The sequence below is a fragment of the Camelina sativa genome, chromosome 8, assembly GCF_000633955.1.
Source record: "Camelina sativa cultivar DH55 chromosome 8, Cs, whole genome shotgun sequence".
In the NCBI taxonomy this organism is placed as follows: domain Eukaryota; kingdom Viridiplantae; phylum Streptophyta; class Magnoliopsida; order Brassicales; family Brassicaceae; genus Camelina; species Camelina sativa.
In genome coordinates, this window is record NC_025692.1 from 20139404 (window position 1) to 20150669 (window position 11266).

At 33.6% G+C, this 11266-nt stretch overlaps 3 protein-coding genes across 3 annotated transcripts; 1 reads left to right on the plus strand and 2 right to left on the minus strand.

Moving 5' to 3' along the window:
* LOC104707608 (5'-adenylylsulfate reductase 1, chloroplastic-like) lies at window positions 1589-3515 on the plus strand. Its single transcript, XM_010423984.1, has 3 exons — window positions 1589-1721; window positions 1844-2147; window positions 2240-3515. The coding sequence occupies exons 1-3, from the start codon at window positions 1637-1639 to the stop codon at window positions 3261-3263; spliced, it is 1413 nt and encodes a 470-aa protein (XP_010422286.1). The 5' UTR covers window positions 1589-1636; the 3' UTR covers window positions 3264-3515.
* Window positions 3496-4870, minus strand: LOC104707607 (UPF0690 protein C1orf52 homolog). The gene is made up of 3 exons (XM_010423983.1): window positions 4768-4870; window positions 4148-4296; window positions 3496-4059 (listed from the first exon to the last, which is right to left on the minus strand). Exons 2-3 carry the CDS (start codon window positions 4284-4286, stop codon window positions 3686-3688), a joined length of 513 nt encoding a protein of 170 aa, XP_010422285.1. The 5' UTR covers window positions 4287-4296; window positions 4768-4870; the 3' UTR covers window positions 3496-3685.
* Window positions 5050-6766, minus strand: LOC104707609 (autophagy-related protein 8b). The gene is made up of 6 exons (XM_010423985.2): window positions 6577-6766; window positions 6411-6464; window positions 6048-6103; window positions 5912-5964; window positions 5441-5559; window positions 5050-5353 (listed from the first exon to the last, which is right to left on the minus strand). Exons 2-6 carry the CDS (start codon window positions 6445-6447, stop codon window positions 5256-5258), a joined length of 363 nt encoding a protein of 120 aa, XP_010422287.1. The 5' UTR covers window positions 6448-6464; window positions 6577-6766; the 3' UTR covers window positions 5050-5255.

Here is an 11266-nt window from a genome sequence, read left to right on the forward strand (position 1 = left end):
AAAAAAAAAAAAAAAAAAGCTTATATTACCCAAGGATATGGACATAGTTCAGCAACGTTTTTGACAGCTTAATGCTTAAATTGGCCCATTAGCACTACAAAATTAGTTACTGGATGGATCAATGATTTTGAAATGGTTTTAAAGCCCAAATCAGAGAGTAGTAATATTCTATTTTAAGGATCTAGAAATAGAAAAGAGCTACGGAAGATCTCAGAATAACAAGAGTTATGGTACTAGTGATCCTAAAAAGAAGTTGGAAAATATTGATAATATACTTCTAGATGCTTGTTAATGTTTAAATTTAATCTTCCACTATTTAAGCATAACTGTCACCGTTAAACCAATCCATATTGACGANAAAAAAAAAAAAAAAAAAAAAAAAAAAAAAAAAAAAAAAAAAAAAAAAAAAAAACTATCCATATACAGTAAATCTCTCTTAAAGCTTCTAGAAAATTAGTCCCCAAAATCAGAATTAGTTACTCTCTATATTACCAAGAAGAAACAAAAAAAACAAACAAACAAACATGTGTTACTTCTCATTTTGCCACATGCATTATAATGTTTAGGTTGGTGAATCACCTAATCTTATAACTTGGTAAGCTTATGTTTTAACTCTACCAATAAAATTAAGATATGAAAAGTAGCAACAATATATATTTTAATAAAAACTTTTACATAAAAAGGAGAAGATATATACATATGTATATTCATATTACTTTTTTAACAAAGAGAGATTATATTATACATGATTTATTGGTAATTCATTATAAAAAATAATCTTATTTAATTATAATTTATTATATATAGGAATTACTTTAAATAATAATATTCCATATTTCCATGTGTTATTTTTTTTAATTTTTTTTGGGCACCATATTTCATGTGTCAATAGTCTCATAATCTCATTTCACCTAGAGGGTGTATTCAATCTAATATTCTAAACGATTTTAGGTTTTTATGAGATTTTAAATGATTTTAGAGAAGTTGATATGATTTATTGTAAAATTCTTTCCAATCTCACCTAAAACTTGAGATTAAGATTTTTGTATTTTTAACTAAAGAAATCTTCTCAAATCTTCCAGAATACCTCAAAATTATTAAAATCCAAATCTACAAACTGTTTTGAATAATAGTAAATTTTAAGGTAGTTCAATAACAATGGATTTCAGGAGACTTTTAAAAATTTATGATTAAATAATATAGTATTTATAAATTTTAAATATATTACTTAAAATGTTATCTTGGATACACTCCATAACTATTTCGTAGTACTGTTATTTAATTTTAGTCCACTATGTAAAAAATAATAATAGTATTTTTGATTGGCTCTGCCAAAATTGACTAGCGATTTGTATGGACCCTGCAGGAGGCTCAAGTGAGGAGCGAATAAGGCGAAGATCTAAAAATAACTTCAAACCACTTAAAAGCTGCCACGTCATCCAATTGGACCAGACTATATTCGCACTTGCCGTAAACAAAACAAATGCGTCTAGGTTCAATGAATCTGGTTTCACCTGTTATTTTTTCCAAATTTGTTATTTAACCCCAACGCTTCACCCCAAAGCATCTTCAAACGAAACTACGAAAGGATACAAAAAAAAAAAGTAATAAAAATCGAATTTTTCTCTGTAAAAATATGGCAATGGGTGTTCATGTTTCTTCTTCTTCAAGGATCATAAACTCTGGTTTCTCTCGTTCCGGCGTTTCATCTGAGCCAAAAGGTATAATTGAGTTTTAAAACTCTGTGAAATCACAAATTTTTCCAAAAATAAAATTGATTAATTTGGATATGAATTGCTAAAAAGTTTCGTTTTTTTGTTTTTTTTTTGTTTTGTTCTTGCAGTGCCACAAATCGGTTCTTTGAGGTTATCGGATCGTGTTCATGTAACTCCGGTGTCTTTGAATCTATCTGGGAAGCGATCATCATCTGTGAAACCTTTAAACGCAGAGTCGAAGACAAAGGACTCTATGATTCGTCTTGCAGCAACGACAATGGTAGCAGAGATTGCTGCAGAGGAAGAAGCTGCTGAAGTAGTAGAGGTTGAGGATTTTGAAAAGCTTGCAAAGAAGCTTGAGAATGCTTCACCTCTTGAGATTATGGATAAAGCTCTTGAGAAGTTCGGGAACGATATCGCTATTGCATTTAGGTATAAAGATGAATCAATCATGAGTTATGTAAACAGTTTGTTTAAATTTTTCGAATAAGATGGCTGATTTTGTTGTGGTTTGTGTTATGCAGTGGTGCTGAAGATGTTGCTCTGATTGAGTACGCTCATTTGACTGGGAGACCATTTAGAGTATTTAGTTTGGATACAGGGAGATTGAATCCTGAAACGTATCGGTTTTTCGATGAGGTGGAGAAACACTATGGGATTAGAATTGAGTATATGTTTCCTGATTCTGTTGAGGTTCAAGGTTTGGTTAGGAGCAAAGGATTGTTCTCTTTCTATGAAGATGGTCATCAGGAGTGTTGCCGTGTGAGGAAGGTTAGACCATTGAGGCGTGCTCTCAAGGGTTTAAAGGCTTGGATTACTGGTCAGAGGAAAGATCAATCGCCTGGAACTAGGTCTGAGATACCAGTTGTTCAGGTTGATCCGGTTTTTGAAGGTTTGGATGGTGGAGCTGGTAGTTTGGTGAAGTGGAATCCTGTTGCTAATGTAGAAGGGAACGATGTTTGGAGTTTCTTGAGGACTATGGATGTTCCAGTTAACACATTGCACGCGGCAGGGTATATTTCTATTGGATGTGAGCCTTGTACTAAAGCGGTTTTACCGGGACAGCACGAGAGAGAAGGGAGATGGTGGTGGGAAGATGCTAAAGCTAAAGAATGTGGACTTCACAAAGGGAACGTCAAGGAAAACGCAGCTGATGCTAAAGAAAATGGGGAATCGAAATCTGCTGTTGCAGATATCTTTAAGAGTGAGAATCTTGTGACTTTGAGCAGGCAAGGCGTGGAGAATTTGATGAAGTTGGAGAACCGTAAAGAGCCTTGGATCGTTGTGCTTTATGCTCCGTGGTGCCCCTTTTGTCAAGCCATGGAAGCATCGTATGATGAACTGGCGGATAAGTTGGCTGGAAGCGGGATTAAGGTAGCTAAATTCAGAGCGGATGGTGACCAGAAGGAGTTTGCTAAGCAAGAATTGCAGCTCGGTAGCTTCCCGACGATACTTGTCTTCCCCAAGAACTCTTCAAGACCTATCAAGTATCCGTCTGAGAAGAGAGATGTCGATTCTTTGACTTCGTTCTTGAATCTTGTCCGATGAATAAACAACATAACCAGTCGACAATGCCATCAGTAATAAGTAATAATACTTCATCTCGTTCCAGATTGCTAGAACAGATGAAGTTGGTGTTTGGAGATTCAAATCATAAGCTTTGAATCAGAGAGTCATAGATCAGCTTTGCTACAAAAGCTTGAGTTATTGCAGTATTGTAAGATTGTAAAGCTGCAATAGTGTTTGATTTTTCCATGTAAATGCGTGTTTATTAGTGTAATAAAATCAAGCTCCCGGGTTCTTCTTTGCAATCAAACATATCTTACAACTGAGAACTTAGGAATCAAAAGCGAAGTAAATAAATCAAACATACTTTAACAGGAATCAGAACAATGCTAAGTGAAACCAAGCTCTTGTTTCATCGCATACATATCAAATACATAGATATTACCTCAAAGTAGAGATCTTTTTTAGGAATCAAAACCAGAGTAAACACCACTCTCTCTCAACTGCCTCTTCTCTTCTTCAACGTAATTCTTCCCTCTACTCGCTTGTCCTAAATCTCTCTTCTTCTTCTCCTTCTGTGAGAAAGATAGATTCTTCCTATCACTACGCAACTGCGCATTCTCAATCGTCTCGCCACCTGTAACAGCAGCTCTGGTAGCTTCTCGTTCTTGATAACTCTCTTTCACTTCCTCTACTCTTTGTTTATCCTTTCCCGTAGTCCATGACCAATCCTGTTTCTCCACAGGAGCACGTATATCTGGAAGACCAACGGCTTTGTAACCATGCTGTTGCAGAGATTCATAGTCGAATGCTTTCTTATCTTTCTTTGCAAACCTCGCTGCAACCGTAAAAAAAAACACAAAGTTCCATGAGAGAGAGATCTCAAAAATGTTAATACACCAAGAAGAATGAAACTTTTGTCCTACCTATTGGCTTCTTGCTCTTTCTCTTCTTCTTCTTCCCAGTCTCGGAGTTATCCGGGTTTGAGTCAGAAGACGACGATGATTCCTCGGATGAGTCATCTTCATCATCATCATTATCCCACCGCATCATACATTTCTTCATGATAAGAACTCTGACATAGAATTGAATCTCCAACTTAGTCCAATTTACAAACCCAAAAAAGCTCATAAATTTCAAAAAGTAACGAAAACAAGATTCACAAACAGTCCAAAGACTGAGAATTTTAGCTAGTGAAGCAGCATATAAGAAGAATCTATGGGTTTTGAGTTTGTAAAGTTAATAAATTTCAGAAAGCAATGAACTTTGTTAAAATTCCTAGCATCAACCAAGAGGGAGGAGTCACAAATTACGCAAAAGACTGAGAATTTAGCTTTGTAAATCAGCATATAATAACATACTCTGGGTTCTGAGTTTTCTTCTACGATTTACTAAAATCATTTCCCAGAAATACAATTTCGTTTAGCAATTCGAAAACAGGGGCTAAGGTCAAAATGAATAAACTACAAATCAAGCACGAATCTTTCTCATCTAATTGAGAAACCCACTAAAACAACACCCTAAAATTGAATTAGGGCGATCATACCTTGCCTTGTGTAGTCGACGACGGCAGAGGCTCAATTCGCGGCGGGGACTGCAACAGTCGCAAAGGAATAATAATACGATGGGAAAACGACATATTATTATTTAACTATTTTATCTCCCTTAGCTTTGGTTTTCTTTCGGTTTGGTGAATTTTACGACTTCTTTTCCCGGTTTAGTCAAATTTAACACAAGATTCGACGATTTGGTTCTCTTGCAATTAATTACTAATAGAGGTTTTTGTTTTCATGTCATATAGCCATGAGCAGAGGAAACAAAAACAGAGTAAAAAGAGAGATGTGAGTCAATGTCAAGTCAAACTAAAAAAACAGAACGAATCTGGTTTCAAATCATTCAATAGCAGAAGAGAGAGAGAGGGAGCTCAAAAGATAAAACCCAGAACGTAAAACACATTATTAAGGTCGAGGAACAAGAGCAAAAGCTAAAGGAGGGTAAACGAATGTACAAGTCATCATCAAGATGATCGATCAATCAACAGGCAGATCCAAACGTGTTCTCTCCACTGTATGTCATGTAGAGAAATCCATCTTCGTCTTTGTGTTCTTCATAGATTGCAGACATCAATGCCGCTATTCAAAAGAGGAGAGAAACCAAATTAAAACATGTACATCTTGGAAGTCGAAGGTTCATAAAAGGAAGGGTTTAGAATACTTTACCGGTTGGGGGTAATGTGTCCTTGACAAAGACAAAGATTGCTTTTTCAGCTCCAAGTTTGATTCTTTTCCTCACAACGTACACAAACTGGCCAACGGTTAGATCAGCTGGTACAAGATACCTGAAGGGAAGAAGAAACAAGATCAGATAAACATGAGTTCAGATGTAAACATTAAGTAAGCTAATGTGATGCAAATCTGAAATTAGAAACTGGTTTTATGCAACTTGACTACAAAGCTAAAAGCCCAAGGAACAAACTTTGAGTAACGAGAATCTACAATGACCTATCAATGCAATTAAAAGTAACAGTTTTTCAAGTTTACAACCTAAGCAAGACTCTAACCTTATGATACCAACACAACACAATACCCTTGGCAATGTCAAACGAATCAGCTACTGAACAAAAGACAACGATTACATTATGATCCAACAAAAGAGATAAAGAGATAAAGAGAGATGTATCATGTACTCACTTCTTCTTGTCAATGTCAGGAACATCACTCTGTCCAGCTTTCTCCACAATCACCTGCATTCAATTTCAGTTTAGAACATATACCACTGAAACTACAAAACTTTGTTTCAGTAATGAATAAAGTTTAGAAGACATACGGGAACTCTGTCTGTGTATTTCGCTCTGATACGAGTAGATTCAGCCATTCTCATCTCTGCGATCAAAACAAAACCATAAAGATTCAATCTCAGCTAACAGATCCATCATACAAACACATCAATAATGAGATATATAATTCAAGTACCAAATCTTCACAGATTCAACAATCAATTAGGTCTATCAAAAGCAAACAGAGAAACCAATATAAAAAGATCGAATCAGAGCAGTTAAATCAAAGCAAACTAACTCTTAATCAGACTAGTAATATCGAGTTCCATCAACAAGATTAGAATAAGAAAAATATCACAATTCTTAAAACCCTTAAAGTAATAACGATCGATCAGTAAAGAGAAGAAACTAACCCAGAGGATTAGAAAGCTTGAACGAGTTCTTAGCCATGGCGATTCGATTAGTATCTGCGATGAATAAGAAAAAAGAACAAACCTTTTTCTGTTAGACAAAATCGGGGAAAAACCCAGAACGCAAAATTCGAAATTTACAAAAGAGGAGGGGCGAAATCAAACATACCCAAAACAAGAAAAATATCGATGAATGATGATCGGAGAGAAAGATTAGGGTTCGCGAATGATCAGGAAAACAAAACTGGGTTTTTGGATTGTGAGGAATAAGGAAGAGGATCAAAAAAAAGAAATAAGGAGAGAGTATATATATATATATATAAAGGAATCAGAGGATGGATTTAGGGCTTATTGAGGGTTACCTGCACGGCACCCAAACTTAATACAATTTGGGTTTGTTTTACTTTTTTTTTTTTTCATTGACTTTGAAGGAAATTATGTAATTATCTCACGTTAGCGAGTGCGGATACGGAACAGTATTGGGCCTTTGGGTTTAGGTCCATTTTTTTAATATCCACGATTAGAATTGTATTTTGGTGTAGTAAAAACGTTTTAAAAAAAAACATGGCATTGTATAAATATATTATATTATATAGATGTCTATTCTATTAATATAAATTCTAAACCCTAATATGTATTTCTATATATATATTATATTATATAGAAGAGATGAATAATAAAGAGAACAATTTCCCAAAACCTTTGTTCTTAACATGTTATCAGCACGAGTTTCTAACCGACTGAACAGACAAAACCCTAGCCGTCGAAAAAAAAACTGTCAAAACCCTAGTCGATTGTATCTCCCTTTTTCTAACGTTTCCGTTCTCCGATAAACATCAATATACAACAAACCGTTCATCGTTCATCCTAGAGATAAGTTTTGGTTTATACTTTATGTTTATTGCCTATCGCTTACTATGCTTATGCTTTTGACTATTGGATATGCTAATTCAATTATAGTTTCACAAGAAACTGTGTTTGTTATCACTTATTATTTTATTGTTTGTGGTGTTACCCAATCATACGTGTGTATGATCATGGTTATTGATTTATATTATTATTACACATGTTTGAAATATGAATGGTTCAGTTAGTTTCGATTATGCTTGAAGTTTAAACTATATGTATAATATTGCAATTATTATTTTATCCATCATCGATTATTATCCCTTTGTTTTACTGTTAGTAAACTGAGTTTCACGGTTTTAATATTTAGTTATCGAGATCTATACCTAATTGTCAATTGAACTCGATTTATAATATACTCATGTGGTATCGTTTATATGCAGTCGGGCTGGTTTTAGTGCGCCTAATAATTGGACTAAGCCAATAATCGCTCACCGATGGTGTCTCCGTCTCTGATTTCTAATGATGTCTTTACCGAGATAAGTTCTACTAATCCATCATAGTATATATAGTTGATCGTTACACTCATATATGACATAGTAACAGACGGAAACAATTTTATAGAAATTGATCGTCATATACTTTGATATAATAGATCGACACATGCTTTAGTGTTGAGATAAGTTTTTTTTTTATTAAAATTAGATCTAATATCATGAAGAAATATTTTAAATCATGTCTCCAACTTCTTTAGCGAATACATTGAAAATTTAGTAACAAATTACTAAATAATAATTATTGATCATATTTTCTTGGCATCACTTCTTCGAGGAGGTTTAAGTCCAAGTATATGACCATAAAAATTCACTTATTTTTTAGAATAATCTAAAGAAAGTAAACGACTAAAAGTCTATAAGAGAATATATACAAACAACTTAATTCCAATTATAACCAAGATTATAATAGAAGATAGTATCATTGTTGAAAATATAGAAGAGAAAATATATTCTACTTTTTATAAAATATTGTCGTCATGTAGACACAATAAAATGAAAAATATATTTTTAAAATATTATAATCTTGTTATTTGTGAATGAGTAAAATAATGAGATGTTGATTATGAATCACATCCTATTGGTTTGCTCTATTTTTGTGAATTATGTTATAAAAGAAAAAGAAAGCAATACTAATGACACTAGTCGAGAAAGTTGCTATAAAAGTGGTCATGAATATGGATAATATATAAAGTCGCGGTCAATATCGACTTGTTTCTCCGCTAGAAGTGAATCATATATATATATATGACGATAAAAGAAGCTAGTGTGAGACAGTGTCCACTATTCTACTACAATAATAAGAAGTAGTAGAAATCTCTTGAAGAGTATATATACTATTGTATATGGGAACACAATTTGATATTAATGTGTTATAGTCTCCCAAGTCTCAAAAGTTAAAAGGGTCTAAGATATAATTCATGACCCAATTTGAGAATGTTATTGATTACAGAGTGGGATTCAAATCGAGATTGATAGATATGAAGTATCATCATCTCGAGGGGGAGAATTAAGGAATCCCACATACAGAGGTGATGGAACAAATATACAGATTATGTTCACACCCAAACTGAGTTTAATCACTCATATGACAGAGCAAATCTTGAGGATTTGAAAAGTAATCATGTTGAGACAATAAGAAAGAAAAATACTTTGAAAGCATAAGTATTACACAAGACAATAAAAGTATTTTAGAGATTACATGTATTATCTAGCAGATAAAATGCTTTATGAAAATCTCACTGTTTGGTATGACCGGTTAAGCCATTCCGGTTCAGTAGTGATGTAAAAGAATAATCAGAAATTTCTGAAAAGATTCATAAGAGAACCGAAAGAGTTTTCCTAGTGATTTCTTATGTGTGCTGCTTTACAAAGCAAGCCGATTATATGGCTTTCACCGACTCCATGAATTTGGATAGTGTCAATTTTCTGGTACGTATACAAAGAGATATTGTGGACTGATCATCCACCATATATTCGAGTTTGCAAGAGTATTTGGTTAATTGACAATGGTGGTGAAATCAGGCTATGTGATTGACAAAAATGACTCTATATATCAATAAGTTCGCATCGGGCCAATGAATTATCATGAGTACTCCCCATTACAATTGGTTTGGGTCAGAAACCAGATATATTCCATCTAAATGTGTTATACATGTTGAGTTGCTCCACCACATTGATATAAGATGAGATTTGAAAAAATGTTGGAAATATGTTGGATATTAATCTCTTTTGATGATTGAATATCTCGAGATTTTGAGGCTCGAGAAGCAGAGACTGTTATTTTAGTGAGTCAGTCTTTCCAACATGAGGGGGAGAAAATAAACAGCTGGTAAAAAAATATATTGGAAGAAATTATCTTGATCCTCGTACTTAGAAATGTGCGCTATAATTTCAAAAGATAATTTATTGGCAAAGTTTGCAAAGATACTAAAAGCATGCAAGAGCCATTTTCTGACCTTGAGTGATAAAGTCACATATACCAGTTGTGCTCCAATTGAAATTAATATCCTAGAAGGATAAGATCAACTGCTAGTAAATCTAAGGATCGCATGAAGTGTGATAAACTTATGGTTCCAAATATAAGCATCCTCGGAAAAGAAAAAGGAACATAAATTAATATGGCACCGATGAAGCAAAGAATTATGGAAAATCTCTAGAAGAGATGTAGATATGAGTAAGAAAGAGATTCAGGTACCTGAGAATCATAATGAAAAGAAATCTCAACAAGTTAAGTCCTGTCTAGAATGAAAAGGAACCAATAAGCAAATCGACGTTGTAATGTACTTGTAGTAGTACAATGATTCTCATAAATACTTGATATTTATTATGAGAAATGCACTCTCATATGGTGGAAGCAACTATATAGATCCCTTATGAGTTTGAAAATAAGGCAAGACTTGATTTAGTATATTGTAAAAGCAAGAAAAAGTCTTGATGCCTTTTGACACATTTGGAGAGAAAAGGGTGAGAGTTTATCTCTATGAGAGAATCTTGTGTGTAGATCATTGTTGTTGATATTAAAGATTTTATAGTGGATTGAAAATAAATTGGGAACAAGCTAAGTGAATATCTTAGGGTTGTGTAAATCCGAGATTGAACACTCATTGTAATTGTGTTCAAGAAGTATTTTCAAGAAAGTTTGAGGATGTAGGCATTTGTTGAACCTCGTTAAAAGAAAAAAAATATATGTATCTCTTGTCTCTTCAGCACTTACAAGTGGTTCTTGTTAAAAGAAGAGATTTCACATACCAAGGAATATGTGGAGGAGAAATCAGATTGTATAAGATCAGATATTTCATGAAATTTCTTGAGGTTACAAATTTGACATTTGATGAAAAAGATTATCTCAAGATGCTTACATCATCTTACATAGAAAAATGGTCTTGTAGTACCATACTAAGAAGAAGAGTTGAAAGAGAAAGTTTTACAAGAAGATTATGGATAACTCCTATGTATAAGATGATTGTTTGGAAGATTGTATGTAAAAGAAGATTTGGGCTTAAAGTTCAAATAGATCTTCTATATGAAAAGGGTTCAAATGACTTGAAGTGCAATGACCCAAGAAAATATATGATGATCATATGAGTTTGTACCTGAAAGCGTTTTTTGTAACAGTTCAGAAAGTTGATATATATGATCATAATATATAACCTGAAGATGATGCTTTCAGGGGGAGATATATAATTATGTGCGTGGTTGTACTCTTTTTCCCTTATCATGGTTTTTATCCCAATGGGTTTTTCCTTGAAAGGTTTTTAACGAGACAACAAAGAATACACGAAAGATAAACACCTAAAAAGGAATATTATGATTCCAATGGTGAAAGACTATCATCTTCAAAGTCTTTGAAATACATTGATGAGATTGTGAGAAACAAAGATAATGATAAATATGAGTCAATTGCGAGATACATGACCAATAGAAGAATGGCGATACACGTTTACTACAGATTCGTTC

Coding starts and splice junctions, on each gene's coding strand:
- LOC104707607 (XM_010423983.1), bottom strand. CDS start 4,286: ATGAAGAAATGTATGATGCGGTGGGATAATGATGATGATGAAGATGAC. Junction 4,060..4,147: donor AAAGAGCAAGAAGCCAATAG/GTAGGACAAAAG, acceptor TTACGGTTGCAG/CGAGGTTTGCAAAGAAAGAT.
- LOC104707608 (XM_010423984.1), top strand. CDS start 1,637: ATGGCAATGGGTGTTCATGTTTCTTCTTCTTCAAGGATCATAAACTCT. Junction 1,722..1,843: donor CGTTTCATCTGAGCCAAAAG/GTATAATTGAGT, acceptor TTGTTCTTGCAG/TGCCACAAATCGGTTCTTTG. Junction 2,148..2,239: donor GATATCGCTATTGCATTTAG/GTATAAAGATGA, acceptor TGTGTTATGCAG/TGGTGCTGAAGATGTTGCTC.
- LOC104707609 (XM_010423985.2), bottom strand. CDS start 6,447: ATGGCTAAGAACTCGTTCAAGCTTTCTAATCCTCTGG. Junction 6,104..6,410: donor CAAGCTTTCTAATCCTCTGG/GTTAGTTTCTTC, acceptor TTTTGATCGCAG/AGATGAGAATGGCTGAATCT. Junction 5,560..5,911: donor CCTGACATTGACAAGAAGAA/GTGAGTACATGA, acceptor TCTTCCCTTCAG/GTATCTTGTACCAGCTGATC.